The sequence below is a fragment of the Gallinula chloropus genome (assembly GCF_964237585.1).
Source record: "Gallinula chloropus genome assembly, chromosome: 12".
In the NCBI taxonomy this organism is placed as follows: domain Eukaryota; kingdom Metazoa; phylum Chordata; class Aves; order Gruiformes; family Rallidae; genus Gallinula; species Gallinula chloropus.
In genome coordinates this window covers 4,533,980-4,557,176 of record NC_140097.1, presented here as the reverse complement: position 1 = coordinate 4,557,176, position 23,197 = coordinate 4,533,980, and the positions used below count along the sequence as shown (strand labels likewise).

Sequence of the window (23,197 nt, the reverse complement as noted above, 5' to 3'; positions counted from 1 at the left end):
TAAACCTAGCGAAAGCATGGCGATAAGCATCCTGCCGGTCTGCCACCGGCGCAGGGGTATGCTGGATCAATACGCATGCACAGCAGGTACCAGTACGCGTGTACATGGGCACATACACACCTGTGTCACGCACACCGTGTTCCGCCACTCCACCCCCACGGGAGGACACGGGGGTCCCTGTGCGGCCACCCCGCAGCGGGACGGCGGCAGCGGCCGGACACCCCACCCCGCCCCGGCGCAGGGATGCCCGCGCTCACCCCGGGTGCCTCCGAGCCCCATCTCGGCACCCACCCCCGCCGACGCGCCCCTCCTCCCCCCGCCCTCCCCGCTCCGCCCCAGCAGCGGGAGAAGGGCGGGCGCCGGCGGGGTCCCCGGCTGCGGGCGGCTCGGCTCCGCTCCCAGCCCCGCTGCGGCAGCGGGACCACCGCGCCGCTCCCAGCCCAGCCCCGCTGCGGCAGCGGGACCTCCTCGCCACTCCGCGCCGCTGCGCGGGTGACTCAGCCCCGCGCTCCGCAGGGGCCGGGCTGCGCGGAGAGGGGTGGGGGGCGGAGGCAGGGCGGAGGGAAGGAGGAGGAGGGAAGGGAAGGGAAGAAGGAGGGGGATTTACCCCATTGTCCTCGGCAGGAGCTGGGCAGAGCCGCTGCCGCTGTGCGCAGGCTCGGCCGGCCCCTCGCCCGGCGCGGAGGAGCAGCTCGCCGGTGGTAAGGGGGTGGCTCCGCGCCGCTCCGCGCCTCGTTTACTCCCCCCCCCCATCCCTCCCCCAGTGCATCCCCCATCCCCATGGGGCGGCGGCGGCGCCGGGCGCGGCCCTAGCGCGGCCGCGGGGCGGGGGAGCCGCATGGCCCGCGGGGAGAGCGGCGGCAGCGCCCCGCGTCGCCGGAGCGGCCGGGGCGGCGGCGGCGGCGTTGGCGGCGGTGGCAGGACGGCGGCGGCGGGCATGGGGGCGCCGGGCGGCGCGGCCCTCGGCCCCGGCGCGCCGCCGCGACGCTGAGACCCCGGCCCTGCCTGCGCGGCGCCGCCGAGGAGGAGGAGGAGGAGGTGGAGGAGGAAGGACCCGATGGCGAACAGCAGCGAGCTGGGGAGCAGCAGCAGCCCGCACCTGCCCAGCGCCGGCGGCCTGCTGAGCGCCTCCGGGCTGAAGCTGGCCACCCTGGGCTTGATCCTCTGCGTGAGCCTAGCAGGCAACGTGCTCTTCGCCTGGCTCATCCTCAAGGACCGGCACCTGCACCGCGCCCCGTACTACCTGCTGCTGGACCTCTGCCTGGCCGACGGGCTCCGCTCGCTGGCCTGCTTCCCCTTCGTCATGCTGTCGGTGCGCAGCGGGGCCGCCTGGCCCCACGGCCCCCTCAGCTGCAAGGTGCTGGCCTTCCTGGCCGTGCTCTTCTGCTTCCACGCTGCCTTCCTGCTCTTCTGCGTGGGGGTGACGCGCTACATGGCCATTGCCCACCACCGCTTCTACGCCAAGCGCATGACGGGCTGGACCTGCCTGGCTGTGGTGTGCATGGTGTGGACCCTCTCCATGGCCATGGCCTTCCCCCCCGTGTTCGACGTGGGCACCTACAAGTTCATCCGGGAGGAGGAGCAGTGCATCTTCGAGCACCGCTACGTCAAGGCCAACGACACGCTGGGCTTCATGCTCATGCTGGCGGCTGTCATTGCCGCCACCCACCTGGTCTACATCAAGCTGCTGTTCTTCATCCACGGCCACCGAAAGATGAAGCCAGCCCAGCTGGTACCGGCCATCAGCCAGAACTGGACCTTCCATGGGCCGGGAGCCACTGGCCAAGCAGCAGCAAACTGGACGGCTGGCTTTGGCAGGGGGCCCACGCCACCCACCCTTGTGGGCATAAGGCAGGCCACCCACAGCCAGATCAAGAGGCTGCTGGTGCTGGAGGAGTTTAAGATGGAGAAAAGGCTCTGCAAGATGTTCTACATGATCACCTTGCTCTTCCTGCTCCTCTGGTCCCCCTACATTGTGGCCTGCTACCTGCGGGTCTTCATTAAGGCCAGCTCCATCCCCCAGGTCTACCTGACCACGTCTGTCTGGATGACGTTTGCCCAGGCAGGGGTCAACCCCATCCTCTGCTTCATCTTCAACAAGGAGCTCAGGGTCTGTCTCCGAGCCCACTTCCCGTGCTGCCAAAGCATCCAGAGCACCCAGGGCACCATCCTTTGTGATCTCAAGAGCTTTGGGATGTAGGGGGGCTTTTCTCTTTCTAAAAAAGAAAGATGGATATCACTTTTTCCATGTTTCTGCATATGATCGCAAGAGAGTGTGACCTGTGTGGGACATACTAAACCACCACCCAGCACCCAAACCTTAGGCTGTAAGAAGCTATTTTATTTATTTTTCTATATTTTGCGTATGCTCTCTTCAGAACATAAAAGTTTGCTGTCTATGGGAACGGGTACTCGAGCAGAACACCCCCCCTCCCCAAACCTTAGGCAGTAAGCAGCTGTTTTTCTCCGTGATTGTGTGGTTTTTAAAAACAAAACAGGGCTCCAAGTTTCTGGTCTTGCTTCTAATGTTTCTAGACATGATTCCAACAGATAATGGATTAAGGCCATGACATTTTCTGTTTGTTTGTTTTCTTATTCCTGTCTGTTTTGATAAAGGCTTAACAATTTTACTCATGTAATATTTGATAAGGGCCAAGACAATTTTATACTAAAGTTATTTTTGATGACCTCAAGAGGTGTTGTTTTATTATTATTTGATTTTAAGCGAAGAACAAGAAGAGGACATTCCTAATGTGGTCAGAAGTCAGTTTTTGGTGGGAGCTGTTGGGTTCATTCATTCTCAAATGGTTTGAGTATTTGAAGCAGTTAGTTATAACTTTTGCTTGACATGCAAACAGTGTAGAACTAATTTCAATTTTCTTGTTGCACTATTCATTTGGTAATATTTCCAAAATATTTGTGAAACGTGATTTTAAAAAAAAATACCAACTTTAAAAATAATCAACTATAGCAGTTTTTAAAGCCTAGATTGAAATTCATATTTTACTGCCTTTATAGGAAGTTATCTACAAACCTGGGTAATACTTGTACATTTTGACTGTTTTCTTTAATAAAATATTGAAAACCTTTACTGTATGTAATTGTTTCAGGATGGCAGCATTCTGCTTTGCTGACAAATAACTTGTGTATGTGGAAGGTTGTATGTCTTGTGTCCAAATAGATTTCACAGCTGAGGTTATTATGGACAAGCACAATCCTTATTTGCTGTTAGATCTCAATTTAGGTGTTTATACCAATAAAAGTGACTAAAGCGATTTTTAAGAAGACTTAAGTTCATCGTGGGCAACAGGTTTAAATAGCACAATCCTTTGTGTCTGCTGAAACCAGACTTCTGCTTAATGATAGAAAAGAGCACACATCACTGTGGATGGCTAGTTTTAGGTGGCAGTTTAACATCGTGGCTTGGTTAATACTGTACTCTCTTGTAAACTAGATTAACAGGTAATTTCTAATTACTGAGCATGGCATTCTTAACCTGCTTTATTGTTCTACAGAAACTTCTCTGAAAGTATTTTAACCAGCAGCCTGGTGACAGGATTCTGACACAACTTCTTAGCTGTCTCAGAGGAGGCTGTCCCTGCTTGCTTTCAGATCTATCCCTTAGCATCTAACAAACATTGATCACTGCAGTTGCTGGAGCAAGTTGCACACAGAATGACAGAGATCAGCTCACTCTCCATGAAGAAATCTCTGTGCTAAGTGCATTTCTGCAGAGAGCAGTCCTAAGCTGTTAGACACCAACTGAGAAACAGTTGTCCCATGAAGCGAGCACTGAAGAGGCATGTGACAGATCAGAAGAGGGCTGAGGTGGCAGCTCCAGATTTAGTCAGGGAACTAAGCTAGGGGAAGGTTCTGGTTTGGTTCTAGGTCTTGCTTTCCACCTCCAGCTTGGATCCAAACACCAAAGAGGCAACACTTCTCAAAGTGCATGCTGAGAAGTTTGCAGTTTGAGCTTTCACATAGCTGCAGAGAAGGCAGGCAGGAGGAAGATGGAGCTGTCTTCATAGTGCCAGAGCTGGGCTAAGGAACACAACCATGGATGGAGTATCTTGGAAACAAAGAGACTTGATCATTTCCAAAGCTGCCTGAAAATGCATCTGGGTGCAGAAGAAAAGCTGTCAAGAACTTCAGATCAGGGCAGAAGTTGGTTATCAGGGCTAATTTGATTTTAATCCTGGAATATCAGGCCATTTGATAGCAAATCTTGGTGACTAATCTGGTAGAGTTGTGTTACAAAGACTTGGAGGCAAGGCATAGATGCTGTGATTGGGGGCTGTATTCCAAGCATACCTTCCATGCCTGTTCTAGGGTGCCTCAGTGGGGTTCCAACTTTCTGCAAAATCTATTTCCTTCAAATTAAGGGACTTCATTTGTAGAGACCTAGTGCTTTGACCTCCAGTTCCCATCTTGCCTTCTTTTTCCTAATCCTGCTGGTACCCAAGCCAATGTTTTCTTTCTCTTACAGTATTAAAAATGCCTGGTGTTTTGGCATCCTATCTCTTTCCTAAGCTATAAGTAGTATGGTTATGATTCTATTTAAACCACAGAGATGGGAGAATAGCTATTTTAAAACCTCCTTAAAAGCTGCAAGGACCAGATTTTTCACTTCTAGAAAAATTAAGCACAAGTTGTATAGTCTCATATGCGGGGGATGGAAAAAAAAAGTATCACCTTTGTGTGACCTGATGGTTTTATTTAGATTTAGCTTATCAAGCTGTGCTGCTGTACTGAGTGCCTATCTCTGTGCATAGGCATCCCCCATCACAGAGATACCGTGGGGAGATGGGTGAGTCTGGTCCTTACCTGCTGGAGATAACGGATGCTTCGCTGTCTCCCAGCAGCAGCAGCCAGACACGACCTTGCTACACCAAAAGGATACAAAATGAAGTATAAAAAGGGTATCTGTATGCCATACCTTTTGCATGTAGCTTCCAGGACTGTCTCAAAACTTGTGGTGTACCTCAAGGGCAGAATCAGTGCTGTTTGAAGTCAATTTTGTATTTTAGGTTCTTGTAATATCAGGTAGATTATGATACTGGCCACACTAGCACCAAAGAGAAGGGACTCCAGTAGCTTTAATTGATGGTTTAGATGGGTGTTGTACAATAGGGCTTCATTCCAGAAAGTGTCAAACTTAATATCAAGGACAGACATGGCAGAAAATGAAATGGTCCTGGATGCTGGCACACCAACACACACCGCTCTGCAAGCCTGTCCTGCTGGCTGAGAGGGCACCAAGAAAGTAGGAAAACCCAGGAAGGTCTGGAGAGACACCAGAGGATAAATATTCCTTCTGAAAGCAGAAAAAAGATAAGAAAGTTGCCAAAAAAATATAAAATAGCATTTCCAAAACACAGTATTAACATGTTCTCACAGCATCCTTTAGTCTGCATATGGGGAAAGTGGGTCACAGAGATTAAATGCTTTGACCAAGATCAGAGAAGAGGTGTCAGAGAGGATGAAAACCTGCTCTGCTTAACAAAAGTAGACAGATAACAAAGAGGGCTGAGCCCAGGGAGCCATCTCTGATGCTGTTGGGACCTGTAAGGAGCAGCTGTACGCCTCCATGCCTGCAGCTGCCCATCCAAAAACCAGAGCAGCGCTGGTCTTGCTCAAAAGTAGTAATGGCTGAGACTCAGCGAGAGCTGGGTGTTAATAATCACCTCCCACGTCCACGTGAGCAGCTATTGCAGCTTGTTGTGCAAGCCCTGGGCTCACTTGCAACAACTCAGATGGTCTGAACCCCTCTCCCCATCCCCACTCACCAAAAGGCAAAGAACTTAGAGGGTTCAGTGAGCTGCGTGGCATCGGGGCTCTCCCAGCTCTTCCATCTACCTGTGCTTCACCAGAATACAGATCGAGCCTTCTCTATACCCCTCCTGGCAGATGTGTGGTAGTTTTCCATGTTACGGGTAACACAAGTGCTGAGTATCACAGGAAATACCAACCTCATCTCTCCCAGGGATCCTCTGTGGTCTGGCTCAGAGGTCACACCACGCTGGCTTCTGCATACCTGTGGTGGAGAGTTGTGGTTACACTGGAAAAATCTTCATTGCTGCTGGCATCTTCACTCACTCACCAGGTATTTAACACATTCCTCACAGGCTTCCCCAAAGTCTTGAAGTCAGTGGAGGTTTTTAAGCACAAACTTAAATGCCAGGACAGCTTGAAAAATGACACTGGTGTGCCATCCTGGTGAGTAGTGCCTATGGTGATACCTGACTTACCACACTCAATGCCTGGAGTACTGTGGGGTGCTCTTTGGAAAGAGTTTGGTAGGAAAGGGGCTGAAATATTTGGCCCCAGCTAAATTATGTTATCGGGTAAAGGTCTCAGGGGGATGTGTAGCCCACAAACTCTCATCATTCACTTTTCCAGTAACAGGTCTGCACCAGGGAAGACAAAGCAGCCTTCCAGAATGGTGCAAAGCCAGTAGCCTTGAAGAAAGGTCAGGAATTTGGCTTAGTCCAATAGCAACAACTCCTTCCTGGGGCTCTACCTGGATGTGATACAGCTACACCTCCAGAAGGCTGCTCTGCCATATGCTGCAGGGCTGCCCTGGGACATGTGCTGAGCTCAGAGGAGAGCAAAGCTGGCATTTTCCCCTCCCTTCCCAGCAAAAGATGCATGGAGTTTGGCTGAACCTCTGCCACTTGCCTCATGGGGTTAAGCACAGTCACCTTGCTCCTTATTAGCACCTCCACTTGCTCAGAATTGCCAGCAAAGGCTCCGGACAGACTGACAGCCACGTACCAGCAGAACGTGACGTTAAGCGTCTCAAGGCACTTCATTAACTTAGACTGCAGATTAGATGATTCTGGGCGGTATTGGAATACCCCAGAAACCTTATTAGGTAGTTATGTTGCAAATCAAAAAATTATTAGAAACACAACAGGGGAGCTGGTTTCTAATACCCGTGCCCTGAAATCCTCAATTTTAGCACAGCTTCCTCTACAGTTGCTTGCAACACTGCACAGGCTACAATTAACTCTATTGTGATACAAACCAGGAACATCTTCCATGCTACAGTGTTCTTAAGCTTCAGAATATTATAAAATACACGGCATCCTGACAAAAGGGAACCATCAGAGCAAGACTGCCAGCTGAGATGGGCTCCTAAAAGCCAGTACGGAGTCACGCTGGGCTGGGGCTGAGCCAACAAGAGTCTTACCCCAAACCTCCTTTTACTGGTGACTTGTGATGCCATGCAATTTCTGAAGAGCCTTGTGTGGGGTAAATCGTTACTCATCCATCGCTCGTAGAACCAGTCACCAAGACCTGGGTTTCCAACAGGCCTGACGTCTGCGGCGCTCTGATGATGCTGGGCAGTTCTGAGCCTACTTCCACTTGGTGCAAGTCATTAACTGCCCCACACCTTGGTACTTTGTCTGAAAAATGATTAATTATTCTTACTCACCTTTGCAAAGCACGGAACTACCGATGGCAAGAGCAGAGCATTATCACGGGGGAACAATTGCTGACTACATAAGCTTTCATCGCTTAACTTTAAAGTCAAGCTAAGCCTTTAATGCAAGCTGTTGCATTTCTATATTTCTATTCATGTTTAATGACCTCAGCACTTGCACTCTGTCTTTGATCTTGTGAGTCATGCACGGCTGTACTGTGGATGTATTTATCAGAAAGCCACTTTCTTCGGTGTCATATTTTTCACCTCTGCCGCGACCAGGTTGATAGCACAGCACTCTCTGTGTAGGAGGCTTTCAAGTTCAAAGCCAGTCTTGCAAGGGCGCAGGGAAGCTGTGAAGTCCCAGTTAATTTTAAGCAGGCATCGCAACTCTAATAGGGTAGGCAGAAATCAAGAGATGGCCCAGTGAAGAGAAAGCCTGTCCTAAAGTTTCCCAATGTTATTTACTGGTGTGTCATTAAAAAAAAAAAACAACGCCATATAACTCTGTGTTTGTGTGAGGATGATTAACCATTGGAACAAATCATCCAGGGAAAAAATGGATCCTCCATCTGTGAGACGCACAGCATGAGCCTGTGCGCCTGCCCACGGCACACCTGCCCGAGAGCCGGCTGCCTGCCCAGCTGGGGTCCCTGCACCAGGGTCTGGGTCTCAGCCTGAGCACACAGGGCAAAAAAGTGATCAGAAACACCAGTAAACAGCACCAGAACCCTTTCTGCCTCACAGTGATTCACTCCTCCCTTTTCTAACTGTTTTACAACACCCAGTTTATCACACCTTCCAAATACCAGCGCTTGCTTCTCTCAGATTTTAGCAGAGGAAAAGCTGCAATAGCTTTGTCATTAAAAAAAAATCCAGAGAGGGAGAACACAGGAAGATTCAGAATGAAGGGCTGAAGTCTGGGCACTTTCTGACAGTGAAAGAGGAATGATTTAGCGGAATATTACCTCACTCCATCGAGCCACTCAATCTGTCCCCATCTGTCAGCGAGCGCTCGCAGGAGGGTGATGGAAAGGAAGCAGTTGAGTAGCTTGATAGTCAAGTAAATCAACTGGGCTTTTTCCTTTTCCTTCCCTCCTCATTTGGCCTTGCACCCACATGGTACACGGCAGGTCCCCCAGCATGCCCTGTCAAGGAGAAAGGTGGAGAGGGGACGGTCCCCTGTGTGGTAGTGGTGGCTGCAGGGGTCCCAGGGCAGAGGCACAAGCTCTGGGTGCCTGTGGAGCAGAGCTGCCCCAGGGATCAAGCTCCTGCAGAGCTGCAGAAGACATCTGGGTGTGGAGGAAGGCGGATGAACATGCAATATGTTCAGCCAAGCTGCAGTGTGACTAAAGGGGGAGAACGTGGGCACCCGAGCCAAGGAGACAGCAGAATCCCAGGCAAAGGTATAGCTCAGAGCCACGGTGCAAAGCCAGAAGGGGATGGACACATTTAGGGATGGACACATTTAGGCTGAGCACCACCAGCCTGCTTCCCAGCAGGGCAATGAAGGATGCTGCAGAAGCCGGGCTCTGCAGGACCTGCCCACAGTGGTGCCTGTGGGGATGGAGGTGTCGCCGCTATTTTCAACCCTCCCAGGACCCTAAACCCTCAGAAAGACAGACAGACTTTTTCTTACTCTCCATTTGTGCAATATCTGTCTGAGCATAGTGATGTAAACCAAATCCAAGCCTCTGTTGCAACAAGTGAATGGTTTGTGAGCAACTTCAGGGATTTTAATGAAAGCAGGGTGGGGAGGGAGGTGAAATTATGACACCACCGCAGTCACGAAGTTCTGCCATTGAGTTTGGAGAGGGGGGACGGACAACCTTCCTTTCAAGGTTTCACCCATGTGAGAGAAGAGATGGGGGGGGGGGTGGGGAGGAAGGGAGGGAAAATAAAATCTACTAATTTGACAGGATGCGGTGAAATTTTTTGGAAAGAATGAGCCTGCTTGTAGCTGCCTCACCAGTGCCTCTCCCCAAGCCAGCCTGTCTGGCCAGTCCCATGAAAGCAGTTAAGGATGTGCTCTGCTGCCTGGGCTGTAGCATAGCCTAGAGAAGGAAATAAAGGGTGGGCCCTGCTTTGCACCCCTTGAAATTAATAGCAGGCTTATTGGTTTCTGAGCTCTCTGCACCAGGAGCCACGGCTGCCCGTTCGTGCTGAAAGGGACAGCAAAAGCCTGCATGAAATAACATGAGCGCACCCACACGTGCAAGAGAGTGATGGAATAAAGAAGGCTCAGCCCGGCTGGCTTGGCTGGATCCAGGCCATATTTCAGTCTGCTTCTGAGCTGGGTTGCAGCCCTGGGATTTACAAAGCCGCGTTATGTTTAAAACCAGATTTAATCCCTTCCACGTGTTGCGGTGCAGGAACGGCCCCGGGTTTCTGGAGGCCTGGATAAGATTCCCAGCCTGGGAAGAGATACGCTGCTTGTGCGGTGCAGAACCCCACAGGACCACCCCCCCCACCCTGCTCACACCCTCTGGGGTCTCTCCTTCCCACACCCCCACCAGGACCCAGCACAGGGTCCTGGGTTACACATCCCAGGATAGCCCAGGCTGTAGCAGTGTGTGTACACAGCGCAGACAGTGCTGTGCCTGGTCTCTGACACTTGGAGCCTCCTGGGGACAGAGGCAGCCAGTGCCACACCGACACCAGCTGGGATGCTCTGGAAACTTGGGGTGCACAATTAACACGTACCCAGTTTCCCAGTCAAACCATTACCTTCACATGGTGCATGCACTAAGCTGCCTGATGCTCAGACCCTCAGGAAACCCTTACCAAAGGGACATTTACAAGTGTGCTGTGTGGGTATACTGCTCATCCCTCCTTTCCTGCACACACTGTTACCCTGTGCTGTGTTCCTCACCATGAAACACACTCCCTTGTGCCCTCCCTTCAGTACACCAGGCTTACCCAGCCTCAGCCCTTCATGTTCAGCCTCTCCTAGCCCCAGTGACCAGCCTCTCACCATCCTCTGAGGTAGCTGGATCTTACAAGGGATTCTGCCTTGCTAAATCATTGAGACGTATCCTACTGCAACAGACTAAGGCTGCATGCACTCAGGACTCTCCTTGAGAAATGACAGGTGATTTGCTGGGTGTTTGATGTGCATTAAGCTCATCTCCATTCCTGTGCTCAGAATTATCGATTAGTCTAACAGCTGTACCCCCACTGGTTTGGCATTTCATATCTCTGTAATGGAGAAAGGCACATTGATTTTGCTATTATTAAAATCCTCTTGTATTTGCACAGTCTTTTCTCTTCCTGCAAATTTTTAATTCCTTCTGGAAAACATGTTACACATTGTCAAGATCAAATTCCTGAGACATCTTGTTTAAATCAAGGGATTCTTAGCACCTTCTGTTTCTTTTGAACATCCATCTGTGCAGTAATAACAAATCAGAGAGCTACTGGGGTGGGGAGGGAGGCATCACTGGGACCTCAGTCTGCGGTCATACTTGCTGTTATCATACATCATTATGGTGCATCATACTGATGAGGCAAATTAGCAAAGTATCTCCTGACAAGGTAAACCATAAGACCTTCTAACGCAGGAGAATTTTAGGACAACAAGAAGTCTAAAGTTTCCAGCCCACATGCAGCAAAATAAAACCACATTTAACCCTGTTTCTTACCTTCAAGCTCTCCATACAGTCATGTGTTGCTCCATGTTGTTTTCCCAATGACTGAGATAACCTTCAGCCTCACCACCATTTCCCTCACTTCAGCCACTACTCCTAGAAAACCAGAGCTGTGGTTAGGGCAACCTGTCTCCCAGGTAAGCACCCACACAGCTCAAAGTCCCATTTGCCACACAACCAGGAGAATTTACTTTACATCACCCCCTCACTCAAAAACTTTTCAACTTTATCTTTTTTTTTTAAGCAATAGAACTTCCTCAGCTGTTTTTCCTCCTGCTCAGCAGCAGAGCTCTCCCTCTAGCCCCCCCAGGCCTCTTTATATGTGCTTGCTCAGGCAGCTGTGCACCCACAAACCCAAAACACCTTGCTTCACCTTTCCTAATAAGCACGTAATCTAATCAAGGCAACAACTCGTTACATGTGGTGCTGTCCTTGCCTGAAATAGCTCTCCCTTGGCCCCAAACCTGGTAATAAACACAGGAATGCCTACAATTCGGTGTGATACCGTCATTATTCTATAGCATATCTGCAATATCAATATTAATATAATATTAAAAATTAATGCACACATTTCTATAAATAATTAATAATATCACTTCAATATTAATAAAATTAAACCAAATGTTGGCACAGAAACTCCTAAGTGGAGTGAATGAAAGGAAATGTTTAAAGGAAGCTCTCTCCTGACCAGCTACACATACTGGAGAATGAGGCTTCTCCCCTATATCAGCACCTTTCCAGGTCCACATGGGCTTCATCCTCCTTTATTTCTGATTTCTCTTGCCTGGGCTGCCCCTTTTGCTTTCCTGGAGTTATTGCCAGGGTGACGCTGTGGCACAGCGGGCTCTAGAAAACCTCTCAGGGCAGAGCTGGCTTGAGGCTGGCCAATTCTCCATCATGTTGAGTCACACTGGCTGTGCCCCTCACATCAAACGCTGGCTGAAGGGAAAAGCAGAAGGGTGTGTGTGGCCCCTGACAGTGTGAAATACTTCTTATGGTCACTGGTTTACCTGCTACCAGTGGAGAACCAAGAGAAAGGTGCTCCCCACCCACCTACCCATCCCTTCCCCAAAAGGGACTTTGCAGGTTTGCTCAGGTCAAGAAGTCTCCCCTAGGATGGGAGAGAAGGAAATTGAGTTTAGGAAAGAATTGGGATGCAAAAGCTTAATCATCGTTCCAGAATGATCTCTGGAATCAACTGACCTTTATTGTGAGCGTCAATTAATGAGAATTCAATTACTAAAGGGGGAATCATAGTAATGATTACCAAGTGAATGCAGAAGGGATGTAGGACGGTGAGGACTTGCAGCAGCAGTGCTCTGGTGGCAGGCAGGCTGGCTGTGGCAGGGAAGGGGGGAGAAGTCCCTCAAGGAGAAGCACAGGATAACGTCTCTCTCAATGAAGCACCTTCCTGATGCCCGGTGCAAGAGCATCTGCAGGACACAAGCACTTCGTCTTCCTACAGATGCTGTGAACTTTGAACTCATTTAATTGGGACTGATCTCATTACCCAGATAAATGCCTAATCCCACGAGTTAATTGGCACAAATTACAACTACAAAGTTGCTCTGCTCTTGTCTGATAAACTCTCCTAGCAGTTCGGTTTGGCAGGTCTAAGGCGGTCATCAGCTGTAATTGTCCTCTCACTTACTGTGATGGAAACCAGGATCGTTACCTTCAGTGGAGTCATCAGTGATCTACACCAGTGGGAGATGAGAAGCAGGGCTGATGTTTCCTGCCAGGGTTCATTGTTTTGAACATCATGAAAACGTGCTTTGGTAAAAATGAATGGAGCAAGAGATGGGACACAGACACTTCTGGGCTGCTTCTATTTTCCTTCCTGATTTTCCCTTTGAGAGTAAATTGAAGTATCAAGCTGATAGTGTTAAGCTGATTTTCCATGGGCAGAAAAGCAACCCCCAGGTTCCCAGTGCATTCCTCCTCTGCAGACTCACAGGTACACAGAGGGTTTGGGATGTCACTATTAAGTGACAGCAGGATCAGGCTTGGGGTTTATCTTTAAATCCCAGCTATGGGGATTTCTGTAGTTCTCACAGGTCACTGCACCAGCACTGGAATGAGCTGGTCTTTCACTAGCACAATCCCACCCTTTGGGTCAGCGATGAGCCCTTCTAAGTTGTCAGATCTAATCCTGGCACTTTGTATGTGAGTTACAAACCTGAGTTTGTTAACACAAACCACATCTACAATAACCATTCAGACTTCCTTTTTTCCTACATGACCTGAGTCTGTTGCCACTTGCCCAGCTGCTGTATCACCAGTGCGAAGGGTGAAGTGCAATGTATAGATGTTGGAGCAGGAGCTGGGCTGATCAGAGTTGGGGAGATGCAGTCCTATCTCTCAAGACACCTATTTTTCTAATGTGAGCAGGATCTCTGTCCTAAGGAACCTGCTGCTTTGGCAGGGGGATTGGACTTGATGGTCTCTGGAGGTCCCTTCCAACACCTACAATTCTGTGATCCACAGGGATTTGGTACAATAACAAGCCCATTTGTCCTTCCTGTCTCCTCAGGGAAGTTGCAGGGCCCACTGAAAGGTACCCAGTAACCTCACTGGGACATATCTCATCTTCCCTAAGCAATACAGGTGTTTGCCTTAATACAAGGGTGCTAACTTCTCTTGTCGTCATTAGCAGCAAAGCACTGATTGTTGAAAGATGAATGACTTCACTTTCCCAGTTCCAGCATATGTTTGTGTGTCTGAGAGCAAGAAATGTGTGAAACTCTCACAAACTATTGGAATTCCAGCTCTGGAGACTGACAAGTAAATATGAAGTTGCCTGGTATTTCATAGAAAAACTCACTACTTACATGTTTGCTGGGTTAAAGTTGATCCTTTGAGGCATGTGCCAAGAAAAACCTCTCATATTAGCTACACCAAGATTCCTCCATCATCCCTCATTGGGAAGTTCAGGCCTTGTAAACTGCAGAGTCTCCCTAAAAAGCAGCCTAAAAGGAGTAACTTTTATTCCATAAGGAGCTCTGCTAGCTTGGGTGAACTGAGTATGTGAGAACAGATTACACTGAATAAAAATGGAAAACCACAATGACAAAATAATGTTATAATATTAAAATAAATCAAATCATATACTGCCATTATTCTGATACAGAATTTTTACACAGCAAACCCGATACATATACAAGAAGTCAGGCAGCCCATTACAATAAACTTCAGGGTTCCTTTTTTAATATAAACTACATCTTAATACATAGTTTGAGATGATCAGGTAGTTTTACACCAACTCCAGTAACAGCGACTTCTTCTCGTCTTCGAATATTAAAATAACAATATCTTTTAATGCTTTGAATATTGAAAAGCTTTGGTTCCACCTGCCACTTTTTGAAAGTGTAAAAACTACATCTATTGGCTAAACTTTTCCCCTAGAGATGTGCCTAACTTACAAATACAGTTATATTAATAAAGATACATGTACATACAGTTTTTTGGCAATCATCATATGCTTTACACTATCATTATTCAACTCTCAGTTCAACTCAGGCGTTACAAAGTGTAAAAACGTGGCCAAAATTTTCCAGAATTGGCAATAATCTCAGATGTTTTCATTCTGGGGTTAAACTGGAACCATGAAGACCGTGAGACAGCTCAGAAATCGTTAATCTCCTGCCCTCAGAAAGCAGCGCTGCCTTCGCAAACCTCATTTTGCTCATCCCAGAATGAAAGCATCAACAACCATGGGTCCCTCCTGGAAAACCTCAGCCACTACAGCCCAGTATCTCATCTTCAGATTGAATGTTGGTGAGGCAGGAAGGTATGGCAAAGGGTTTCCCCTGGCGAGTTACCTTGTTTGTCACAATAACAAGAAAAACAACACATCAAGTGGCTCTTTCTAGTGCTGAAATGGGTCCTGCTAAAAAAAGACATCTTCTTTTCTGAAGTCTGGTAAACATTTGAATTTGCTGGGAGAAGTCCGTACGCAGGCCAGGCCGGGGAGACACGGGCAGGTGTGGTGCATCCGCCGCCCGGAGAAGGGAACCTGGGGACAAAAGAGCACAGACATCAGGGACAGGGAGCACAGTGCTTGGAATGGATGGATTTGGATGAACAGCTGGGATACAGGGAATGCTGCCTGTCTCCCTACAGGGCAGGAGATCTCCGAGAGCCACAGTGCCGGGGATGGATAAGGATGGATAGCAGATGGCAAAGCCATTGCCTTTCCCAGTCAAACCATAGTTACGAGCAAAACTTAACAGCCCGTGTTGCTGTGTAAATCTACATCTGTGACACATGTTCTCCGTGTACTCCTGTTTCATAAAGGACTCTGTTGTGAAACGACACTGGCCTTTAGCATCACGTTTCGGGTGTTGACTGGGCAGGGGTTCCTGCTTGCCTGGGCTCCTGCATTGTCATATGGCACAGAGCAGCCTCGCAGCTGCGCACCAGGACCCAGGAGCCACAGGAGCCCATGGTAATTCAGGCTGGAAGGGATCTCTGGAGGTCATCTCACGTAACTCCCTTTGAGCAGGATGTTTCATCCCAGGGCAGAGTTTTCATTTCACCCACCTCCAGCCATGCTGGGTTGCAGGGAGCACACGTATGGACTGCATTACATTCAGTTGTGCCACCACATGCACAGGCACCAACACCCTTTAACAACTTGATCTGTCTTTCACAGGAGCCATGTGTCTGCCAGCACATGAGCCAAGCGGGACAGCCCAGTGGGATGCTGTGGGCAGGAGCAGCAGTGCTGCTGGCCAGCAGATGTATGGATCATCTGGTACACAGAGGTATGAAGCCACTGCAGCTGGACAGGCAGGCAGCCCTCATTCCCTCATTCCCTGATTTCTGGGGATTTTGAGCCTGCAATTTCACTACTCCAGGACTGGTTTGTGTCAATGTCCAAATTTTCTCTTTAAGAAAGTTGAAGGGAGAAAGTCCTGTGCATTCCCCTGTGCGTGACACCACGGACCTGCCCCACTCCAGTGACACCCCAGCAGGTGCAGTGGAGGTGAGTGAGGAGCCCTGGGCACCATCCAAAGACCAACAGTGCTGGGGACTCCCTGTAGGAATCACACCTCTCTGGAGTACCCACGCACAGTGCTGCGGAAACACCTAAACTTGAGCTTCTCGGGCTGGTGAGGCTGACTCAGAGGTACCTCTCAACCCTCCGACAGCTCCAGTGATTTATTCAAACCGTTCACGCTCGTTGCAAGGAAACATTCCTTTCAGTGAGACTCCCACGCTAAAGACGTGGCTTAATAATGCACCCAGCTGGGGACAGGCAGCAGGTGACAGCTGTGTGGGACTCACGCTTTGCTGGGTGCACAGGCAGAGCCCGCATGCCCAGAGCCGGTGCCAGCGATGCCAGCTGAGCCGGTGTTTGCTTTGCCACACCATGCACCCAGCACTGAGTTTTCATGAGCACGAGGCAATGGGAGTTTGTAGATGGGAAAAAAAAAACCCCAACCCACAGCAAGGGAGCTCTCAGGAGAGATGTGGGGGTTATGTTCAAGGTGCAGAGCGGTAGGAAAGCCACCCCTATGCTGACAGCTCTGTCTGCTGACCTGCCAAGCCTCACCTGCCTGGCCCTGCCTGCAAACCTTCCTGCCCACAAACCCTGCCTCCGCAATGCCTCCCGAGATTGTTCCCGGCATCAAGCCAACGCCATCTAGTTGCTGAGAAGGAGAGCAGAAGGTGGAAGCCCAACTGCCAGGAATCTCCTCCAGCAGATTCCAGGCTCCTTCCGAGGTCCTGGAGGCAGTGGCATGGCCAAGGTGCTGCTTGCTTTGTCCCTGACCTGCAGCCAGATCAAAGGTTTTGCTGCTGGGGTGACTGACATCCCAACTGCCCCTAACCCAGATATTTAGGGGAGAGGAACCACTGAGCAAACCCCTCATCCTTAAATACCTAACTTCACATACTACAGTAAATCAGTTTGCTTTGTGCTTGTCATCGAGAGCAGCAGGGTGAGGAACCTACATCTAAAATTAACCCCATGAAGCTCTCAAACAACAGCGACTGTAAGTCTGGGGTGGACAGGCATCTTTTCCACTTGTAGTTATGTGGGCAATTAGCTTAAAATCTACGAGATGGTATAAATGACTGCCCAATAGCAAGAAGCACATAAACCCCCCTAGAAATCAATTTCTCTTCTCCTGTAGACTCCTGTTGCACTAAGAACCCTCACAAGAGAACCCCGCTACCTTCCACAGTAAAAACCTGAATGTGGTCCCCACTATCACAGCAAAAGGTTTAAAAACTTAACTGTAAGAGAGCAGAGCTCTACAATTCCTAATCCTGAGGAAACAAACTGTAGGCACAGAGCTGAGAAGCCAGGCAGGCATCAGACAAGGTACCGAGGGAGCCAGCTAACTACCTGCATGTTTACACACTGAATTTCTTGTGATATTTTTCACATGTGGAAGCGTTTGGGTCATGTTCTTGCCTGAGGATGGCTCTGAAGACCACCAGGTTCTCAAGCTCCCCAAGAACATCCCTTTCAGGTTTTTTACTGTTTATAAGCAGGCAGCCTTTTTCGTAGTACTTAATTATATATCTTTAAATAAAGGCATTTGTAGCCATCATTCAATTAATGATGCAGTGTGTCATATCATAACGTACTGACATGTAACTGGTTGCACATGTGTGTCTATGTATACACACATATATATGTGAAGTTACCTGACTCTGGTTTCACTCTGTGTGTAGTGTAATGTGATAAATTAGATAGTTTTCTTTCCTTTACTCTGTTTTGCCCACGATGTTGATCACAGGATGATCTCTCCCTGTCCTTATCTCAACTCCTAAGTCCCTCAACATATATTTTGTTCCCTGTCAAACTGAAAAGGGCAGTAACAGACCAACTTTGGTGGGCGTTTGGCCTCCAGCCAGGCCTAAACCATCAGAAGTTAACAGGTAGAATAGAAGTGAAGAGAGCCCATGGTGAGTTTTCTCAAGTTCAAGTGTATGACAACACCTTTCCAATGGCTTTTGAAGGCACCACTGGCTCTCAGCCTCTGAACCTCAACGGGATATTGCTGTCAGATGGCAGGGATGCACCACATGTCCCAACACCAGCTGGGGATGGTTTTATGCTGGTGATGGGATGTTCAGCTCTCCTGAGGTCGGTGGCATTCACTATGCTTGTGCTCACACATGTAGGCATTAGCAGGGTTGGGCTCGGGAACTGTTTCAGATCACATAATGAAGCGAAATAGAAACAACAAACTATAAGAAAACAATCTGAAAGCATGTGGTACTGTGACCCTCAGATTCTGCTCTGCACAGTCCTGACAGTAATGTGTTTCCTGACAGGTACCTTGGTGCTATTTCCATAGGGATGCAAACTGCTGGGTATATAACACACAGGATGTTGCCCCGTCCTTTCACCACATCCAGTTTTGATGCTGTGTGATGTATGGTGCAGTATATTCCCCTGTCTTTCTGCCCTGCCAGCTCCGGTCCCACAGCCCCTCCGGTGACGTACTCACTCGGTGACTCAAAGGGTGGCACTCCTCTCCCAAATTTCCCATCGGTGTGCACATTCGCAGGCTGCGGATCCAGAGGCTGACGGCACAGCACATCCCTCCTCCACACTGCTGGTCTCGGTCGCAGGCCTGGAGTTCAACACAGCAAATAAAATCAAGAACAGATACAGTCCAGGACTTTGGCAGATCAGGTGCCCAAGAGCTGCCTCTGACACACCCCAAGTTATCATGGCTCATCAAGGTTGAATAATGAGATTTACGTCTGATTGGCAATCTTGCCCCTCCCGTAGATCTAAGCACACAGGCTTCTGGCACGTTTCAGAGTTGAGCCCAGGATGTTTAAAGCCAGGACCACATACAGAGCTGCTCAGGGCTGAATCCAGGACTGTCAGTGATTTACAGTCCCAACATCTGAGCACTGATAGACTGTGGCAAGTGCCACTCTGTGTTCCCCAAAAGGAACCTGAGTGAGCTCAGGCAGGTGCCAGGACCAGGCACACCCAACAGTCAGGAATCCTGTCTTATGGATAAGCTAAGATAGGAAATTATCCATTAATTTAGAGTTTTAAGTAACTATTCATTCTAGTTTCTTATGATAACATCTTCTAGTTGAATGCCTTTGCAAATGCCAGGCTGCATGATAGTTTTATTAGACAAGCCCAAGTGGAAACAGCTAAAATAGAAGTTTAAATATGGATTCTGTGATTGTTATCTAGAATTACACCTAACTAAAGGATGTGCTAAATGTGTAATAGAAAAAGCTTTGCGTAAGTGTCCACATCTAAGAAAATGCTGCTGTGGTAGCATTCCCCCCGCCCCCTCCGGCAAGGTGTGGGGGGGAAATATTTCAGCTACTTGCCCAATACAGCTTAGTTAAGCACAACCCAAATTGCACACTATTGGGTGTGTTTTAAAAGCCAGAAACCACGCAGAGCAATTGTCATGTCAGGGTTTGGAAACCAGTTACTGAGCATCTTTTGTCTGGGTTTTTTTTTTTTTTAACCAAAAGCTTATCCAGAGTTTTTATTACATTAATTTAATGCAAAACCAAAACTCCTCTCTCCAGTAAGAAATGCCATTAGTTAAAGGTTCTGATTACACCCCAAAGGTGAGCTTAATTAACTCACTCCTCTGTTAATGTCTGACAGCAGGAGCAATAGACCAAAATCACTGGTCAGCAGCACACAAACAGGTAAGTTGTAAACATATCTGTAAAAGCTCTGGGTAAGACTGTATCGGAACAAACACTCCCTGGAGGAACATATCTTACAGACCTTACCTTGGGGTTTACACACTAAATGCCGTTAGACTATACTCCACTGTGTAAATACTGCACTAGGTCAGTCAGAGGAAGCCAGATTGAAATAGTTGTTTACACATCAGCCAGTAATGTAGGAAAAAGCTGTTGCATTAGGGTCAAGCCACTAAGTAGTGTGTGTAACCCAACCAGCTAGTGCTCCTAAACACATATTTCATGAAGCTGACAGCTCTGTGCTACAGGTGAGCCCAAACACACAGAGTATTTTCCTATAAGACTAATATGGCTATAAAAGTACCACTACAGCCCGCCAGGTAGATAATTTTCACTTTCTAGCCTCTTTCTCTCTCAAAAATGAAAGAGCTCTATGAGTCTGGTTTTGCTCTTCTCACAGAAACCTGCAGGTCCAGAGATTCTGGCTGCTGCCAGCACACGGCATCCACTGCCCAGTTAGAATGAGAGGCTCTGTTGTTCCTCAGCGGTCAGCTCCTGACCCTCTTTTTACCTCAGCTGTATCTCAAACCCCATCCATCTCCACGGGACTGGTCCTGGAGCAGAGTACTACTCAGCTGCAAAACAGTACGTCCTAGCCAGCAACGGTATCTAAAACACTGCACCCAACGATTTCCTTTCAGAACTCACACACACATATAGACATCTGGCAGAACTTTTAAGGTTTCCCTTCCAAAAATGCATGACAAGTTTTGAAAATATGCTACCCAAACGCTCCTGTCAACACCTTATCCCCCATGTGTAACTCCTACCGCTACTCCTCACGTTCGCAGGATGCAACATGAAGGACATTCCTCTTCAGCACCCCATTAAACAGAGCTTTGGGGAAACATCAGCTGGAGCAGAAAGTCCCTGCTTGAAATAACAGCTCCAAAGCTCACTGAAGTCAGCACGCAAACTGCCACTGAAGTGAGGAAGGTTTGAATGGAGTCCTTGAAGTGCAAAGGAAAAGCACCTTTCAGGCTCAGAGGATGGGGACAGGGACACCTACGTCAGCTCTCGCCTGAGATTTGCCCATTTATCAGGAGCCAAAAATGCATCAAAGTGGTTTAAGCAGAAATACTTTGCAATAGTTCATAAAGTAACCTTTCCTAGTCCTAATCTGGTTTTACTTTTTCAATCTGCTTTGTCCTAGTTATATTATCCAGTGCTTCACAATGACTTTATTTAATGGATTAATTACGCTTTATAGGTGTAGCCATGACTTCTATAAACTTTTCCTCTGTTACTGGAAATATGTCTACTTAAAAGGAACTGGAAACTCTCAAATATTAGAAAAAAAAACACCCTTCCTTCACACTTCTTACTCTGAAAGTTCATCAGCCCTGGGAACTGATCTGATAATTGGAGAAATGCCTACAAGCCACTGCATGGACTTCAGTGAAGTCTGGATGGGGAGCCCGGACAGCCACAGAGCAACCCGCTGCTGTGAGCTCAACTTCTGATGGTTACAAAAGACATGTAAGCTCTCGAAGGAATGCAAGTGCTGGGTTATTAATCCAAAGCAAACACCAAGAAAAAAAAAATCTCATTTTACTTAAGAGTGATGCAACACTTCGGGTTAAATAACATCTTTGGGGAGAAAATATTTTCACAACTAAAGTCAATCGCAAGCCTAAAAACAACAACAGCAGCACCAGCAGCCGATTCATTTGCAATGGGTGGCTGTTGAGGAAAAAAAGCAGCACAGTCATAGTCCCAGCACCCGGTGCTTTGGGATGTTTGCAATGGCAGTGCCTCCCTGTCAGCAGTAGGACTGGAGGAACTCAGGGTGCGCCAGTGGGATGTGTGGGTACCCAAAGCCTGGCCCTCCCAGGGCTGCTTTGGGGGCAGCCCGGGTCTGGGGGCAGCATGAGGGGAATGAGGGGACAGTCTCCAGCGCTGGAGAAGGAGCTGGAATCTCTGCACGCTTGCAGAGGAGCCCGGGGACACCTCTCCCGGCTGAGTCCAGGTATCCCTCACCCCAGAGGGACAGCCCCCAAAATCATGGCATCCCTCGCCCCAGACACGCGCGAGTCCTGCTGCCACAGGGAGACAGCACCCTGCCCATATCCTGTCCTCACTCACCCGAGAGAGATCCCCCACGTCCTGGTAGCAGTTAGTCCAGAGAGACCCTCAGCTGCGGGCAGCAGAGAGACACCCCCACGTCCTGGCGTCACTTATCTCGGACGGACCCCCACGCCCTGGCTTCTCCCCCCGCTGGCACAGCCCTCCCCTCCCGTCCTGGTCATCACTTATCCCAGAGTCCCCAGAACCCACGCGAGACCCCTCTGTCCTGGCACCGCTTTCGCCGGACAGCCCCCCGGCAGTCCCGGCAGTGCTCAGCCCGGAGGGACCCCAGCTCCGAGCATCCCTCACGACCTCCCCTATATCCCAACACCACTCACCCCGGGCGGCCCCCCGCGTCCCGCCGCCACCCACCGCAGACAGACCCCGACCCCCGTACCCGCTTCCCCGGCGGAGCCCCGCAAGCCCCGCCGCTCCCGCAAGCCTCCCGCCGCCGCGACGCGCTGTCCCGCCGCGCCCCCGCCCGGCTCCAGCCCGGCTGCCGGTGCCGGGAGCGGCGGGTCCCGTCGGTGCCGTCGGTCCCGGCCGGCCCGCGCGGTGCCGTGCGGCGGCGCTCACCCCGGTGATGACGGCGCCGTGCCCCGGGGCCAGCAGCAGCGCCAGCAGCAGCAGCAGCAGCACCGGCGGCGACGGCGGAGCAGCGCCGCGCAAGCTCCGCATGGTGCCGTCCCGCGGCCCCTGCGCTCCCCGCGGGCGCAACGCGGCGCAGCGGAGCCGGGCGCGGCGGCCGCCCCAGCCGTTATAAAGCCGGGGGCTGCCGTTGGCGGCAGCGTGAGTCACCCCCGCCCTGGCAGCGCCGCGGCCGCGGACCGCCGCGCGCACCCCACCGCGCCCAGGTGCGCGGCCGCGGGACGAGCCTCCGCGGCGGCGGGGGTGGGCAGCAGCCTGAGGAGGGGGGGGGGGGGAGCTGGTGAGGGGGGGGGGGCAGCCTGCGGCGGTGGGGGGCATCCTGCGGCTGTCCAGGACTGGGCAGGGGACGTGCAGCAGCAGGTCTGGGGACACACAGGGACATGCCACAGCAGGTCTGGGGACACAGGGGCACACATGCAGATGTGCCACAGTAGGTCTGGGGGGACACACATGGACATGTCACAGCAGGTCTGGGGGGACACACATGGACATGTCACAGCAGGTCTGGGGACACATGTGGACATGCCATAGCAGGTCTGCAGGTCTGGGGACACACAGGGACATGTCACAGCAGGTCTGGGGGCAGGGAGGTATCTCCCAGCACGCTGGGGACATCCCTTATCAGGTCTCGGGGGCACATCCCAGGGCTGGCAGTGGGACACCCTGCAGCAGGTCAGGGGCAGCAGGCAGC

At 50.1% G+C, this 23,197-nt stretch overlaps 2 protein-coding genes across 2 annotated transcripts; one reads left to right on the top strand and one right to left on the bottom strand.

Annotated features, from left to right (window-relative positions):
• Positions 1 to 1,057: 1,057 nt before the first annotated feature.
• Positions 1,058 to 2,200, top strand: GPR27 (G protein-coupled receptor 27; the record flags this gene model as incomplete). The annotated part of the gene is made up of 1 exon (XM_084269787.1): positions 1,058 to 2,200. The coding sequence occupies one exon, from the start codon at positions 1,058 to 1,060 to the stop codon at positions 2,198 to 2,200; it is 1,143 nt and encodes a 380-aa protein (XP_084125913.1).
• A 12,762-nt stretch (positions 2,201 to 14,962) lies between these two features.
• Positions 14,963 to 22,536, bottom strand: PROK2 (prokineticin 2; the record flags this gene model as incomplete). The annotated part of the gene is made up of 3 exons (XM_084269482.1): positions 14,963 to 15,088; positions 18,543 to 18,668; positions 22,435 to 22,536. The coding sequence occupies 3 exons, from the start codon at positions 22,534 to 22,536 to the stop codon at positions 14,963 to 14,965; spliced, it is 354 nt and encodes a 117-aa protein (XP_084125608.1).
• Between the last annotated feature and the right edge of the window lie 661 nt (positions 22,537 to 23,197).